At 41.9% G+C, this 17,523-nt stretch overlaps 1 protein-coding gene across 2 annotated transcripts in view; it reads left to right on the top strand.

The window, feature by feature from the left end:
- Nucleotides 1-16,675, top strand: part of ITM2B (integral membrane protein 2B) — a 30,554-nt gene extending 13,879 nt beyond the window's left edge. Inside the window, exons 2-6 of one of the 2 annotated variants that reach the window (XM_063334416.1) lie at nt 3,894-4,022; nt 6,723-6,926; nt 8,938-9,048; nt 12,591-12,741; nt 14,019-16,675. In XM_063334416.1, coding sequence (XP_063190486.1) covers nt 3,894-4,022; nt 6,723-6,926; nt 8,938-9,048; nt 12,591-12,741; nt 14,019-14,107 — 684 coding nt within the window. In that variant the 3' untranslated portion in view covers nt 14,108-16,675. Of the gene's footprint in view, nt 1-3,893; nt 4,023-6,719; nt 6,927-8,937; nt 9,049-12,590; nt 12,742-14,018 lie in introns of both variants that reach the window. The other variant, XM_063334406.1, reaches the window with a different exon arrangement.
- The last annotated feature ends 848 nt before the right edge of the window (nt 16,676-17,523 follow it).

Below are 17,523 nucleotides of genomic sequence, written 5' to 3'. Positions count from 1 at the left end.
TCAAAACTGCAGTCGTCTTGCAGCTGCTTTGCGAGAAGATGACCGATTTGAGAGAATCCTACCAATGTTTTTAAAATTAAATTATCTTTAAAAAGAGAATTCAATACTTCTCATTTTCAATCTACAGGAAAACTGTTCCTGCAGAGCTTGAAGCTATTCAGATTGGGAAGTTCTGAGCCGTTTCATTTTAACGCTGTAGGGTTTAGTGTACAAGTGGTGGAGAGATGCTTCTGTTTCATGTCTTGTCCATGGGAAACAAGCTAATCAAATGTTTTCCAATTAGAACAATCAGCTCGTCAAGGGAAACAAGCCAGTATTGGGCTTGCATCCAGTTCCTCCTAAGGCATTTTGCATTGGAGAAGTTTAGTTCTGTGGCATCATCTTAAGGCTGAGGATTCACCAGGGACTTGGAAGTACACGGGGCAGGGATGAAGCAGAAGAGGAGAGAGAAAAGGACTGGAACAGCAATGCTCAATTATCGCTGCTCACAAAAGTAGAGGGGCATATTTTTAGAGGTCAGTCTTCACCTCAAGTACACGGTGCTTTCTTTTGTCAGGTACCTCTGGCAGTGGAAAGCTGACCTAGAGAAAAATTAGTCCGTGAGGCTGCAGTCTCACGTTGTGCTGTGGCTTCAGAAGCTGGCGCTGCTGTCTGGGAACAAAGTGCGGTCGTAACTATGTGGGGAGAGGTGCTAATTCAGCACTGTCCCTCTTAGTGGGGATCCGCTTTCACTTAATGGTTGCTTGTTGTGTTTTTTTTTTCTTTTCAGAACATGAGTCACCTGGAAGGAGGGTGAGCATCCCTCACAATTATTTCTCTTGCAGTGCGGAGGGTCAGATTTATGTAGCGAGGGATGAATTATTCTTTTGGGTCAATTCAGCCCAAACTAAGCTGTCATGGCAACAATACAAAAGCTTAGCCAGGTTAGCCATGGGACAGCTACTAATAAGAGTATAATTTAGCTTCAGTAGCTTATTTATAATAATTTAAGGTGGTTTAAGCTGATTGATGGTATACTTAGGTTTCAGATTCAGAAAAGGAAATAAATTCTGTGTTCTCCTTCAAAAGCATAAAATGTTTGCAGTGTTACCTAATGCTTGTGGTTCCTCTGTACCGAGATGCAATACTTTCATGCAGAGTCCTAAGCAAGAGGCTAAACTGGGCTTGAACTCTTGCTCTAAATAAATTTGCTGTGCAGTAGGCTGTGGACAAATCAATGCAATGGGCAACCACAAATACAAAATACGTTACTGTGCTACCATTAGGGATGCCTTCAGAAATAATAATGATAAAATTTAGCTGCTGGTAGAGGATTAAAGACTTAAAATAAGCATATTGTTTACATCTGTCATCTCCTGTATTAAAGAAAAATTATTTATGGTGGAATACTGATAAACTCATCCTTCAGCTTCCTCCTAGCATGGTAAAAGTGACTTTCCTTTCCCTGATTATTTTTGTGTCGTATGCAAAACTAATTTGACATTAATCCCCATTTCCAGGTAGGCGTTCACGCTGTGTATGCCTTCTGCGCCATTTCCCAGCATATTTTGTAAGTCTTTCTGATGTAAAAATGGAAGAGACAGTTACTCCACTAATGGATAATTCTGCTTGGAGTTAAAAAAAAAAAAGCAGCACTGGGAAGGAATAAAGATACTCTTTATATTCTTCACTAGGGAATATTTTGGCATTGTATCCCAGAGCCAGTTTGCTATTCGTTTTTCTGACGTTAACCTCTAACAGTTTAAATGACAGCTATTTAAAAAAGTTTCAATTGGGTGTCCTTTATGCGTTGAAATATCTAGGGAAATAGTTACCTAATGATAAGGGGCAACATAAAAATAAAAATCCTTGTTTTACCTGGTTTAGATTTATAATTGAGATGATTTATAGAAGAATTCACAGTCAATCTTAACCTGACCTGAAAGTTAATTAGATTACCGTGGGTATTATGTTCTATTCTCAGTCTTTGCAAACAGCCAGGTTAAAAACCACGCAGCTAGTAATCCTGTGATTCTTCACGCTGAATTCCTTAAATAATTAGTAACGTAAACACTTTTAAAAGTTATTACTTGTCTTTTCATTCTGCTTTTTCAGTCCACGGCAACTGTTTTCTAGCCGCTCTAACTTTGCCTTGTAACGTGTCCCAGAAATGTTGGTTGGAGGGGGCCTCTGGAAGTCATCTGGTCCAAGCTCCCTTTAGAAACAGGATGGTTGCCAAAGCAAGATCAGCCATGGCTTTGTCTGGTTGAGTCTCGAAAACCTCCGAAGATGGAGATTTTGCAATCTGATTTACTGTGGTAGTTTGCAAGGTAACATAAACCAAAATCTATGAAATATCTTCAGTTTGACTCTTAAATATTTCTGAATCAGGTTTTGGCAGCCGTTGCCTGGCAAAGGAGCTGCATTGCCACTTCTGTATCAAAGATAATTGCAGTGTACTGTAAAGGTGGGTTTCACATCACCTAATTTTAGCTACATATGAATTAGTTACCTAGTTTTTTAACCATGGAATTTCCCACTATAATCAGTGAAAAGAGGTCCATCTAAAAGACTGTTTCTCCCTCTCAGGGATGGTTGGGATGAGTCATTCTCAGGAAATGCTTCTTTCTCCCCACCATTTACAGGGAGGGTCGCCTTTCCATTTGGCATCAGACTTGCTTAGATGGCTTCGGCCAGATGAGAGGAATTCCTTCCCCACTGGACCATGACAGCGTGGGGACTACACCCACGACTTCGTTCAAGTGGGAAATCATTCTAATTAGCAAATACTGCAAAAAAAACCCACATGAGGCAGAACATCGACTGACAACCGTAGCTATTGGTGCCTTCTCAAGCGCTTCACTCGTCCTGGTTTGACGTTTTTTGTTTATTTGGATGTAATGATTTCGCCTTGGTCATCATGCTACCCTATTGTTTTTTTGGTTGCAATGGGGTAATGAATTGCTTTGAATTCTGAGATTTTCCCAGGATCGTCATGGTTTAGAAGAGGGTGACTCAAAGATGGTGGGGGGAGGTGTTTCTGGTTGGTTTTGGTTTGGTTTTTGTTTTGGTTTTTTTTTTTTTTTTTTTTTCTTGGATGTGAGTTACGCAAACACTTTGGGGAGGAAAGAGCGCTGTGGTGTGGCTGATAGAGGGAGGATTTTGCAAGCAGCAGTTTATTGCTTCAGATGCCTGTGGGGACTGCATGGTTATGTAAACTAGTGCCCCAAAGGGGAAACATCCTGTCATGCCTTTAGCATAACATGCACAGCAGATAGAGTGAGGCATGGCCAACGCTGTCTTTGAGCAGAAAGCCTCCTTAACTACAACTTACAGAGCTTTTTTTTTTTTTTTTTTTCCACTCTTATTATTCTGCCAGCAAAGAGGTGGTAAAGTCTCTTTTGTCCTGATGGAACAACATAGGAAATGATGTATTTTGCTCTTCTCATTACCTTTGATCTTTTGTTGGTTCTTCAAGCTCACTTAAATTGCATATACCAAGATAAAAAAGAATCTGACCTTTCTGAATTGACTTCCTCGCTCTGCTGTTGCTGCATGGAGTTTGCCTGAGAATGGATATTTTTCTGTCTGCAATCTTTAAAGTGGCTCACTGTGTGTTATTTGGTATCTCGGGAGATTTTGTTATGTTTTTCTCTTCCTTAAGAGTTAAGTCTGCTGATTTTGTCAGTGACGATGGCATTAAAAATGACTGTTAATACAAGTGTTCCTAAACCTCAACTTACATAGATCTGTTTTGAACTCTACCAAATAAAATATGTTTCCAAACAATTGTGCTAAAGCGCATGTAAGCCTTTTCTGATGGATGCGATGTTTGTACTGGCTGGACCTGAAGTATCTGCTGTCATGCGTGTCCTGGGAACGTTGGTGTTGAAGGTCTCTGTGATGCATTGCAGGACCCTGAGGATGCTGTGCCGGTCGGGCAGAGGAGAGCCTGGTGCTGGTGCATGTGCTTCGGGTTGGCCTTTATGCTGGCTGGTGTGATCCTGGGTGGTGCCTATCTGTACAAATATTTTGCATTCCAGGTAAGTCAAATGCATTTTTGTCATGGGAGGGTTGCATTTTTCTCAGTTACGCTTTATGTTTAGAAGAGGGAAGAGCAGCAACAGACTAAACCAACTTGCCTTGCTGCTCCCATTTTTATCTTTCTAAAACTTCAGCTTTTCTAAAGGCAAAGTGTATGGCCTGCTCTGAAGTTACCTATCAGCAGAGGAAAGCAGCAGCGAAGCTGGCAAATAAAAGGGAGCAACGCTTCTGAAAACCTTCCTTTGCAGAGAAAGGGTTGTATCTAAATAGGACTTGGGTTTGGGAACACCAGTGGTGCCCCAGATTTCCACCTGCTCACTCTCTGTTCAGCAGCGCTCAATACTGGCGGTAGATTAACCCCTTGAAAACCTCCTTGTTTGACCACAGATTTCCTAGAGGCACACGGTACTGCTAACGCGCAGGAAAGGGACCGCTTGTGAAAGCGGTGCAGTGACTCTCCTCCTTCCTAGCTTCCACAGGGATAAGAAAAACAGGCCCTGCAGGGGACGTGGGAGAAGCACAGCCAACGTGGTTAAACATGCTCCGTCAAGTCTAATCCACGCTGACAGGATTAGACCTCTGACAAAATGTATTTTCAGTCTTTTAACAAATGGCACCCCTGCAAGAGGAGCCCTGCGAAGGCAGCAGTGCCAGGGAAGTGGAACGTTTACCTGAAACGTGGGAAATTCGAGTTAAATGTTGTCTTCCTCAGGGGGGGAACTGTCACCGGGCGGTGGTGGATGTGCTGGGCTGTTGCTCAGGTGGTGCGAACGCACACCCCCCTCCTTCAGAAACTGCTGAGGTAGCAAGATTCATGGGGTCAGATAGGGAGAGTATAACCAAAACATGAATCCCTCTAGCCCACTGGGTAGCGCACCAAATTATAAGGCAGAAATTCTGTGTTCTTGTCCCTGCTACCAGGATTATTTCCCCCCCCCTTTTAGTAGCTGCTAATGTAGAAAGCAAAATGATTAAACATAGAATCATAGAATTGCCTGGGTTGGAAAGGACTTTTCAGATCATCAAGTCCAACCATCAACCTAACACTGACAAAACCATCACTAAACTGTATCTCTAAGCACCACGTCTGCCTGTCTTTTAAATACCTCCAGGGATGGTGACTCAACCGCTTCCCCAGGCAGCCTGTGCCAATGCTTAATAACCCTGTCAGTGCAACAATTTTTCCTAATATCCAGTCTAAACCTCCCCTGGCACAACTTGAGGCTGTTTCCTCTTGTCCTGTCGCTTGTTCCTTGGGAGAAGAGACTGACCCCCACCTCTCTACAACCTCCTTTCAGGTAGTTGTAGAGAGTGAAAAGGTCTCCCCTCAGCCTCCTTTTCTCCAGGCTGAACAACCCCAGCTCCCTCAGCCGCTCCTCATAAGACTTGTGCTCCAGACCCCTCACCAGCTTCGTTGCCCTTCTCTGAACCCGCTCCAGCACCTCAGTGTCTTTTTTTGTGGTGAGGGGCCCAAAACTGGACACAGCACTTGAGATGGGGCCTCACCAGTGCCGAGTCCAGGGGGACAATCACTTCCCTGGTCCTGCTGGACACACTATTCCTGATAACATGAGAAATTCTAGCTGAACTTGCTCTAGTCTCTTTGGCTGTCACGTTAATCTAATTTACAGGGGAGCAGTAGCGTTGCAAACGATGCTTAAACGGCGTAGCGTATCTTGGTGGATTAACAAGCTCAGAGTAGCTGAAGGCCTGCTGCATTGCTGCATGTCTCATCCGTGCCTGGCACCGCAGTGCTGCACCTTCCACCTGCCGGCAAGCTGAAATTGAAAGTGCCGTTTAATTGAAACTTGTGGTACTTGTTGTTCATGAGTCAGATCTGGGGAGAAGGAAACATTCAGAATTGAGCTAACATTGCACTGAAGACATGTTGTCAATGACTTTAGATTGATGGCATGTGCATATGCATAAATCGTGTGTTTCTAAAACTATCTGGCTATAAATCTGGTATATGACTTCCTCTGACTCAGGACTTCATTTTGCACTTCACTTGGGTAACTGACATGTGTACTGTGACAGAAGGACACAAAATAGTTGTTTTAATTTCTTTTTATTACCCTTTTGTCTTTTAAAACTGTTCAGAACAAAAAATAATTTCTTCTAGAAACTGACTTTCAAAACTTCTGAAGCCTAAGACTAAGCAGCTTCACAGAATGCTTGAGGTTGGAAGGAAACTCGTGAAGTTGTCTGGTTCAACCCCCTACTCTAAGCAGGATCAAATTCAGAGTTAGACTTGCTTTTTAAAAGTGATTTGGACGGTCAGTTTCAATGTCTTAAATTGTAATTATTGACTGCAGTTAAATCAAAATTTAATAATAATAATAATGTGCATGTATATAGGTGTAGGAACTTCATTGTCTTTCTAAAAATAAGATGCAATGTGCCACAGATAATGGATGCAAAATAGCAGACTAGATTTTAAGAACCTGCTTTTGGGATCCTGTTTTCCTTGAATTCAAGGGAAGGGCTCCCTCTGGGTTCAGTACCATCAAGGTCTTACCCGTGGCCCTGTTGTAGATAGCAACTGGCTCCTACTTTGGTGTGCGAATCAAATTAAAGGGAAAACATTTCATCTAGTCTGACAAGTTTTTCTTCTCTGCAGTACTTTGAGAATATTAGTTTTAAACTTCTAACAAAGTGATTGATGTTTTTGTTGCTGGGTTGTTTGCTATTTTTAGCAGGGTGGTGTGTATTTCTGTGGAATAAAGTACATTGAAGACGGCTTGAGTTTACCCGAGCCTGGGGCAGAGGCTCAGAGTGCTCGCTACCACACCATCGAGCAAAACATTCAGATCCTGGAGGAGGAGGACGTTGAATTTATCAGCGTGCCGGTCCCTGAGTTTGCTGATAGCGATCCTGCTGATATCGTCCATGACTTCCACCGGGTAAGAAATAATTTGTGAAGAAGCTGAAAGCATTTAAAACTTGAAAAATCTTCCCCCTCAGTCATCCTGATGAATGTACTCCCTAATTATTGTGGTGGGGGAGAGCAGAGGGTGGAGGAGGCAGCAGAAACGTTTTGATCAGCAGCAGGCTGCAAGCAATTATTAACCGGGCATACAAAGTACAGCGTTATACAACCGTCATGAGGTAGCATGTAAACCACCGTTCGCAAATACAGTTCTGTTTTTAGAAAGGGAAAAGTCTTAGAGCTGTTTCCTTTCCTTAGTATGAGGAAGTCGAGAGAATATACATCTTGCTGTGCTAAGTCCACCGAGCCAGACTTTGCTCAACCAAGGGAAGTTTAGAAAGGGCCGTCGCAGCTTTGGCCTCGGCCTGCAGGGCCTGGTGGCGTCTGATGTCTCTAGGTATGTTCACGCACCCCCAGAGGCTGCTCTCGTAGCATGGCTCAAAAACCCCGGAGCAGCAAAAGAAGGGGCAGGAAGCAACCAGCTGACCGAGGGTGGAAGAGAGCTCCTTTTCCAGATGCCGTAGGAAGCCTAGCAAAAGCTAAATTTTCCTTCTGCACCACAGGCTATTTGCGGTTCCTGAAGGCACTGATCCACGGTTTTGAAGCGCTTTTAGCTGTTTCTTCCTCTTTTGTAGAAGAAACTTTGATTGATAGGAATCACAGTAATAAATTTTTGCCAAGGCAGTTGACAGGCCTATGGCTCTTGGTATTAACGACAGCTGTAAAACAATTAGAAGCCCGTCTTTTCTGTATCAGCCTGATGGAAGCTGTCTGATAGCGTTGAAATGTTCTACAGCTGGTCTTTGGGAAGTTAATTGCTGTGAATACTTCACTGAACAGCTTTTTTTAAGCAAAGCTGAAAAAGAAGAATAGGGAAGCGTCCTATTTTTTTATGCAAACTTCAGAGTTTAAAGTTTTCCAGGCAAAATGAGTGCTATCTATCAAATATTCATAACCAGATTTGGAGGAAAACATTGCTTGCTTGAGCTATGTCATTTAAAAATATTTCTGAATATATTTAGGGAGCTTCTGTTAAGAGTTAGAGCAAAACTTCTAAAGAGGGAAAACTATAACAAAAAAAAAAAGCGGTATGTAAGAAGTGGATAGGAACGATATAATATTAGAAATTTACTTTTTGATTGAATGGGTTAAAGGCTTTGCTCTAAAGGTCAGTGCAAGGATCATTTGCCATAGACGCAGCACTTACTCCCCTGTAATGAGATTAGTTGCAGTGATGATTGCTGCCCTGGTACTATTTTGACTGTTGGGCTCTTGGTGCTCAGCATTTTGTATACGTCCGCAGCCTCAGAGCTTTCAGCAGCTTGAGAGAATGTCTTCTTTAGCAAGAACAGATGCGGTAAAACACAGCTCAGTGAACAGAGCCATGGGATTCATCAGGATAATTCCCTGGGCTTTTATATCTCTGTTTTTATCAAATAATGCCAAATACTGCAGTTCAGGTACTATAAAGATAATAATTCAGCTATGAATAATCGTTAATACTTCAAGTCAGTAGTAGAATTGAAAATAAAAGTATTTTTGTTGTGTTATCTGTAGCGGTGTTTTTTCCTTCTATATTTTGTTCTTACCAGCAGCATTTCTCCTTTATGCTATAATAAAATGTGAAAGCCTGGAGATCAGAGTAAGGTTTTTGCCCTGTTGTTTCAAAATGCGGGCACTAGGAGTAAATGAGTACTGTACTTGAGTCCCCGGTAGCTCAGGTACACCTTTGTAATTTCATTAACGTAGTGCATTTGAGCCTCTTATCGCCCGCTGCCTCGCAAATTCCTGTCAGGGATTCAAACTCTCAACAAGACTACCTTTTACTTCTGCATTTACCTACTCTCAGACCGGGCCTTGCTGGACAGACTTTATAGTGAACAAAATTTGAAGAACAACATGAGGCAAGAGCAGTTTAGCAAAGTCCGCATGTGAATCTTCTGACATTCTCATTATTTTGATTAAAATAAATATTTTCTCAACAGAGACTCACTGCCTATCTTGACCTTAGCCTGGATAAGTGCTATGTGATTCCTCTGAACACTTCAGTTGTTATGCCGCCAAAAAATTTCCTGGAGCTGCTCATCAACATCAAGGTACGGTAAAATCGTAAGTAATTTGTTCTTAAGACAGGGAAAAATGAATTATTTTTTTTTTCCTTTTTTTTCTTTTTTCCCCCAGAATGCTGGCATTCACATAAGGTGCGTGTGTTAGCAAGTAAGCTGATCACTAGAGATCTTTGCAAAGAGAGGAAAAAAAAATAATCTAAAACCTTCTTAGTTAATTAACTACAATCATAAAGGAATTATTAATTCAGAGGAAGGCAAACAAACCTGATTTTGTTCTTTGATGCTACAAATTTGATTGACTAAATTGTGTAGATGGGGCGTATCCAGACTCTTTGATAGTAGTCTAGGTGTTTTTTAATTTATAATCCATTGCGACTATGAAGTTTCTGTGAGGCATGTATCCGCTGGGCTAAGACTGGTTAGCCGAGAAGCTTAAAGTAGATATACTGGGAAATCCTTTTCATGTGGGCATTGTTTAAAGCAGGAGTCCTTAGGGTTGACCTGACTTTGACCTGATGCCGTTGGCTCGTGGGTGATGTACGTGAGGTGTGTTGGATCGGCTGTGCGTGCTCAGAGAAATGAGATGTGGCACCGGGTGTGATGGACTGGCACTGGATCTGAGTTCACGAGCCTTCCAGCAGCCTTAAGGTGGATCCTCCTGTTTCCAGGGGGGTTTCGTAGGAGTGGTCAAGATTTGGATTGTATGATTAGCAAGGCCCATTTCAGCAAGAGGGGTTTTAGTACAGCCAGATTCCTGGTTCTGCGAGCACCAGACCTTCGGAACTAGATTCGTTGTCCTTAAAAACAAGGACCGTGGAAAGGACTGAGATACCACAATCGCTGAACAACCGAATGTGAGTTTACAGTATAATGTTGTGGGAGCTCCTAATTGCTTCCCAGCAGGGTTTGGTAATTGAACACAACTGCCTGCCCCGTCGTGCTGGTGCTGGCTTGTCTCCACCACAGAACACGCTGTTCTGTTAGTAGTAGTAACTGGGTGAAACGAAATGGCCTGTGAAATTGAGGAGGCCAGAGTAGATAATCTAATGGGGTGTCTTACTAATTTAATATGAACCGTCTTTTTCTTTAACTCTTATAACTATACGCTTGTAATGCAGATTAAAATTTCTCAGCCTTCTGGTTTCTTCACAGAACAGCAGAACGCTCCGGGTGGGGAAGAGAGCTGATAACCTAACTTGTCTAAGATTTGGGGAGAGTATTTTAAATTTTATTTTACTGGGCTTTTGTAACTTTAGAATTGTTAATATCATCTTTGAGTTTGCATCTTTTCAAACAAGGCTTTGGAACTAGGACTCCAGGAACCATTTTAGCCATTTCCGAGTGCTTCATGTATATAAATAAATTTCTTGTGAAAAACGACTTCACAAGTAAGTCCTCTGCCGCTTTTTTGCTGCCTATTTTGAGACTGGCTATTTAACCACACTTCCATTTCCTGAACATAAGGATGAGGCGGTGTCTGTAAAACTCAGTGACCCCCCCCCATGTTTTTTCACTTTGTCTATGCTGTTTTGTTTCCATTTTTAGTTCACACAAACTCCACTATTAAAATCTGTTAATTTCCTAGTTTCTCATGAGTACTAAATCAAATATGCTTGCTTTACAAGTCAGAGGATAACCAGGCATCACGCATTTAATTGCAAATCTGTGGAAAAGCAAACTGGTTTGATCATTGTCCCCAACAGTGAGTGCCCTGATTTTATGAGACTTCTGTTTAAGTCTCATTGTATTAACAAAGAGCTGTGGGCATTTGATGTCTCAGAAAATCAGGCTAAATGTTTTGTAACTGAAATTTGGGCGACTATTCTGCAGCTGCACAACATAAGTAAATTTCTGTTCTCTGTACTGCAGTCACACTGGTTGCACAAGGAAAAAAATGTATGAAATGAAAGCGTGTGTTTCATTAAAATGGGCTCTAAATACATGCAGAGGGCGTTTTATGAAAATGGAGGTGCTCTGGGCTGTTTTGTTTTTTTAAAAAAGCCATAAGTTTAACCTAAAGAACTACGTTTCTATATATTGATGCAGTTTGCTTAAATATGCAGACGGTGAAAGGCCTCCTTTCCTTGGGAAACAAGGCTGAAGCCCAGGTATATTTGTTCATCCACCTCCTTCCCGTTGTTGAGCCAATTTTAACCGTATACGATGCACAGGACGTCTCCAAGATGGCGACGACATTGGTGGCTGTGCTGGGTCCCGGTGCTTACGGGTAACTGCTCCCGCAGCAGCTGAGCAGAGGAGATTCCTGCGCTGAGCTCCCCCTCCTCCTGCGCCCCCCGGGAGGGCTGAGAAGGACAGATTTGGTGTGGGGGGACAGTCTGGGACGTCCTGAGGTTTGGAGGGCGCAGGTCCAGGAGCGTCCTTGGAGGCTGCCCCAAGTCCTCGGCATCGCTGCCCACCCTGCGGATGCCCTGCACTGCTGCTTTGCCTCGGGGCTCCCTGGAGGCTCTCTCCTGAGATCCAAGAGACCAGGGGTTAAGATAACAGTAATTTACAGTGATTTAATTACCAAATAACAAGTGGGATAATTTGGGAGTGTGAAGTCTTCCAAGCTCTTATTTAAAGAAAAAAAAAATTGCTGTTGTTTTCCTCATAGTATGTGCTGAAGAAAATTTTCATAATTTAAAGTGAATTTCGTAGAAACATAGAATGGTTTGGGTTGGAAGGGACCTTAAAGATCACCTAGTTCCAACCCCCTGCCATGGGCAGGGACACCTCCCACTAGACCAGGCTGCTCAAAGCCCCATCCAGCCTGGCCTTGAACACTTCCAGGGATGGGGCATCCACAGCTTCTCTGGGCAACCTGTTCCAGTGCCTCACCACCTCCAATAGTGAAAAATTTCTTCCTAATAGCTAATCAAAATCTCCCCTCTTTCAGTTTGAACCATCCCCTCGTCCTATCACTACACTCCCTGATAAAGAGCCCCTCGCCATCTCTCCTGTAGGCCCCCTTTAGGTACTGGAAGGCCGCTATAAGGTCTCCCTGGAGCCTTCTCTTCTCCAGGCTGAACAACCCCAACTCTATTCTCAACTGAATTTAATACAGTCTTTTTTCTTCTTTACTGAAAAGAATAGCATTTAATCAGCTTCTTCTCAACATATTGGTTGGACTGAGAAGACAGTCTTGTTTTGCAATAGAAATTTCAGGTTGCTTATTGTCAATAAAAAATATCGTGATCTTTCACCAAAGAAGCTGAATTTTTTTTCCATAATAAGTGTTCGTTTTATTTTTAGAAAGCAAGCAGCACCTTCTCTACTGCCATAAGTATGAAACAAGCTAATAGGATTTCTTAAATGAAGTAATATTTCAAAAAAGCTGATGATTATTTGCCAGTGTCAGTATTAGGAAATGGGCTGATCGCTGAGTATGTGCATCTCCAGTTGTGTACATGGAGGTGTCACGGAGCCAGAGTCCTCCGTCATTTCAGCTGGGGCAAAAGAACACCGAAGGGACCAGAAGAGGCTTGGGAAGCCTTTGCCTCTTGTTTCTTGGGTACTTAGGACCACGAAGAGATGGCTTTTGACAAAGCTGTTGTATTTTTGCTCAACAGGCTGGAACGTATTTGCCTCAGTCCTATTTGATTCATGAGCAGATGATTGTTACTGATCGCATTGAAAATGTGGATCAGCTGGGATTCTTTATTTACCGCCTCTGCCGTGGCAAGGAAACCTATAAACTACAGCGCAAAGAAGCCATGAAAGGTAAAATGTTCCTCCTGCGATCTTTTGTGTTGGCAGAAAGTTCAATGCCGCTTGAGTGCAATAAATAGGCTTGGTTGTGTTGAAAGGTGTGACTCTTATTAAAGCAAGGGTTGCTTATTGCCGTAACTGGCTCTGTTAAGTACGTCTGATATTTTCTGTGTAGGGATGGAAATTAAGTTATTTTATTGTGCAAAACTGCTCAAGGCCCCAGTGAGTTTGAGTTACAAAAAGCGGGGTGTGCGCATGGGTGTGTTTTCTGGGGTTCAGGTTTTCGTTGATGCTTTTCCTTAATATTGTTTATCGACCCACTCCTCCAAAGCCCCTTTAATATATGAGAAGCCGTAGCCTTGTAGTCCAAGTACAGAACTGCAGGTTCTTCTTGTCATTAAAGCCATTCATAAATTAGTCCACGTCTTCCTATTTGCATCAGGGAAATGTGAGTAAGAGTTGTCTTCACAGGAGAACTGTGGTGCTTGGTACTCCTTCATGGAAATCATTTGGAAGAGTCTTGACAGGCTATTAAACGCTGCCTTAAATTTTTCACTCGGATTTTACTCAGGCTTGCTTCTTTTTTTTTTTATTTTTTTTTTTTAAATCCTGTGTGTGGTGTGCAAGTTCACGCTGAAGCGGTTTAATTGCTTTAGTCGTACTGTTGGACCTGACTGCTTGGTAAAACAAGGAAAATTAATACATTTTCTAAAAACACTTTAACAATGTTTAAAGAGGAGAAGGTCTTAATAGCAAAATTCAATTCCAAATTCAGTATGTTGATCCTGTGGTAATAACGATGAGCGTAGGTTGGCAGTGAGCATTAGTTTGGCTAAAATGTGGTTAAATTCTTTCTTTCTCCGATTACCAGATGTTGTTGTTTAAATACTACTAGTCCACTTTTTTTTTTTTTTTGCCTATAGCAGTTTATTCCTTTGCTTTTCCCTCTCTCGCGGCCCCACAAGCGTTTTTACAGATGCACAGAGAGGGAGATTGTGAACTGGTGAGGGTTAAAACTGGCCAGTGGGGGGGTTTGGGGCAGGTTGGTTTTAATTAAACCAGTCCTGCGATTTGGATCCCCCCACCAGGAACCAGCATCATCGCCTGCTTAGTGATTTTCTACCTACGTATGTGTGCCTACGCGTGTTTCCTCTGAGAAGGGGGGTCGAGGAGAGGTAGTTCTGATTTCTGGTGACATCTTATTATAGTAAACGTAAAACTATTACGTCTCTGATGTACCTCGTCCCCTCTTGTGTTTACCCTCCATTGTTCTTTGCTGATACAAACAGGAATTCAGAAGCGTGAAGCCGTCAATTGCCGAAAGATTCGACACTTTGAGAACAGGTTTGCTATGGAAACACTCATCTGTGAACAGTAATGAGGAATATTGCTGTTCCCGGAGACTTAAAAACTACAGTATGACCCCACCCTTTGTATTGTGTGCAGTGATTATTTTTTAAAATCTTCTTTTACGTAAGTAGTGGACAGGGCTTTATTGCTGAACACCTCCCATACTTTTCATCTCATGATACATGTAAAATCAATATGGTTTAGGTTTTTTTCCTTATTTTCAGGTGTGGTGTTCTTATATTTGAATAGCAATTGTATAAAGACTTAGCTGCTAGTGCATTTCATGTGATGAATCTTGAATACTAGGAAGAAGAGAAAGTCTTTGAAATATCCACCAGTTTTTAATTAAGTAAAATTGAAAAGAATTATTAATGTACAAATGGACTGCAAGAGCTACTTCTAACTGTAATATTACCTGCTATATAGTTTGTTACAGCATATAGACAAACCTGTATTTGACTCTCCCTAACAAAGTGCAATTTGTTTTGTTTTTAAAATATTGTCATATTTACCTTTTTAGATTGATTTCTGACTTGATGTTTTAAAATGGCAAGTGTTTGCTGTAACAATCTTTTAGAAAATTAAGAAGTAACTTATGTTACTAACTTGTATATAATCCATGTATGTGCAATGGAAAATAAATCTTATAAACCTGTTTGTCTAAAAGTCTTCTGTTTTCTTTTTCCTATTATTGGTGTTTTCTTTTATGGTTAAAATTAAGGCTTTTTACCTGCAGTGCTATTTTTAAAAGCGAGAAGATAAAATGGAATAGATGATGATGGTTAAGTGAGATGTGAACTACCTGGAAGGAGGCTGTAGCGAGGTGGGGGTCGGTCTCTTCTCCCAAGTAACAGGTGATAGGACAAGAGGAAACGGCCTCAAGTTGTGCCAGGGGAGGTTTAGACTGGATATTAGGAAAAATTTTTACACTGACAGGGTTATCAAGCATTGGCACAGGCTGACAGGGGAAGCGGTTGAGTCACCATCCCTGGAGGTATTTAAAAAACGGGTAGACATAGTGCTTAGAGATACGGTTTAGTGGTGGTTTTTGCCAGAGTTAGGTTGCTCTGAAATGTCCCTGGTCCCTTCCAACCCAGGCAATTCCATGATTCTATGAACAAAGGTGGATGCTTTTGTCCTCCTTTTTCATTCCAAGGCAATATTGTGCTTCTTGCTTGAATTCTGGGTAGGTATTTCCACAGTAGATACAATCAGAATGGGGATCCAAAGCTGACTTAACATGTTGTTGATGTCCGAAATCCCTGTCCTGAGTATTTCTCAGACGATGCACAGAACCTAGAGCGTGTCCTGGGTCAGGCTGGCCCAGCTGAGAGCCAGGAGTCTTCGCTACGTGCAGGACTTCGCATTCCCTTTTGTTCAACTTTGCGGCATCCGTGTCGTGGCACGTCCTGTGCCGTTGAGCTTTGGCAGTTCATGAGGAGCTAGCTCAAATATCGCTGATGCCGTCCTGCGTCGTGCCGTTTACACTGAAAACTGCCATTTCCAAAGCAAGTTTGAACTTTTTAATGTGATTTGGATCTTTGTAACGGCAACTTTTGTAGGGGAGAGTGCAGGAGAAGATGTATCATCGTACCTGCTGTTTTGAAGCTGTGGTTGCATGAACAATTACCGGAGAGAAAAAAAGGGAGTAACACTCAAAAACAAGGCTGGAAAATGTCCCCCCAAAATCCACTTTTAAGCTTCCGTCATATGGGATCTGCCTTGTCTTTCTGACCAAATTGTGAGCATTGATTTATCAGGAAAGTAGGAATGTTTAATAGAACATTTGCATATTTTTTCAAGAAAAATGCAAACTGCTTAAACCGAGTTTTAAATAATACGCACCATAGGTGGCTATATCTTTTGTCTTATGTTAATTCAGTCAAGAGGCTTTGGCCTAACCTTGTTTTTCATCTTTTAAAGGATCTTTTCTTAATACACTGGGAGGATGCACTACTGGTTTTGGGGCTATTATACAAGTGTAAACATGCTATCATCCAGCTTCCTGCTATTGTGAATGTTTGGATCGAGATAAAATAATTTGTTTTAAAGGAAGTTTCTTAAATACACAATACATATTTTTTTTTTTTCTTCATCTGCCTTTGCCTTAATTTAGTCTTACTTAGTGTATGTGCATTATATATGCAATGAAAAGTAGAATTGTTACTTTCTGAAAGCTGGGCTTTTTTAATCCATTCTTGACGGTGCGTGGCAGCCATGAACATTAAATAAAGCCTCATGTAGCTGTAGGTTGGACATTTATGTATAAATTCTATTTACACAGCTACGCTTTGGTATAGATGTAAGCAACCTGGAAAACCCGCTGGGAAAACTTCAGCCCCAGACATTCAGGATGTTGCCATTGTCTGCTTGCAATAAAGGTCAAATATATGCCAGGATTCGGTTACAAGTGTGTTCTTTGGAGGCCTGCATGACGCGAGATTCATGCTGAAGTACTTTTAAGCATGTTTCCTACCTTTTCATGAGCACATCGTTCTTATGTTCTGGAAGTTACACATGAAACGTGTTAATTTTTAAGTAAGCCTCGCATCGTCTTTATCTTCTTTTCAAAATAAAAATCCATGGAAAAAAACTAGCTCTAGGAGCTGCTTGGGCTTTTTTTCCTTTTATATTTTTTAAATAATTTAAAAAAAAAAAAAAGAGTGTGTAATAAACAAACATAGCCGTGCTGTACTGAAGAAAACCGCATTTCTAGCCCAATGAATTCCAGAAAAGGGTTAGTACGAAAATGACCTCATTGGACAATTATCTTTGCAAATATTTGTAAAACTCCTCGTAGGAAAGAAAATTAATCCTACTGCTGAGACATGCTTTAAGTAGCAAAATCAGAGAAGTGTGACTATCCTATGCCACCCGGTTTATTTGGTGGGAGGGGGCTGTGTTGGTCTCTCCTGGGTGCGAGAGAGAGTCTTTATCTTCAGTGGGTCTTTGCACGCATAAGGTTGTTGCTACCGGTCGCTGTGTATGATCTGGGCTTGGAAAGCGTGACTGAAGCTCCAAGTCTTCCCTCCTTCCCTAATTGAAGTCTTGTAGCTTTAGTAAAGAGCCACGGGGCAAGTTTTCACATGAAGAACATACTGAAAGCCTGGAAGTCAGAAAATGCAAGGGTTTGGTTATCTGGCACGATGAGAAGCTGCGGGGTTACCTGAAGCGACGTGCACAGATGTGTTGCGCTTGCGGAGACAAAAAGTAGGGGCTGGGATAAGTTGTTTGAAGAAGATTGTTTCCAGCTGAATCAGTACTGCGGATGCTAACAGAGGTTTATTAAAGCCATCAACTGAAAGCAGCGTTGTCCTCTGGAAAGGTGGGACATGCTCTTGTTGGTATCAGTTGGGTGGGAGGATGGATGTCTGACACAGCTGTGTTGGCAGCAGCCTGTGGCTTAGAAATATTAGGAGAGCTGTGCTCTTACTGGCATCGTTT

This window comes from Chroicocephalus ridibundus, chromosome 1 (genome assembly GCF_963924245.1).
Source record: "Chroicocephalus ridibundus chromosome 1, bChrRid1.1, whole genome shotgun sequence".
Lineage (NCBI taxonomy): Eukaryota > Metazoa > Chordata > Aves > Charadriiformes > Laridae > Chroicocephalus > Chroicocephalus ridibundus.
The sequence above is the reverse complement of the archived record's forward strand: the minus strand, read 5'-3'. Positions and strand labels throughout refer to the sequence as shown.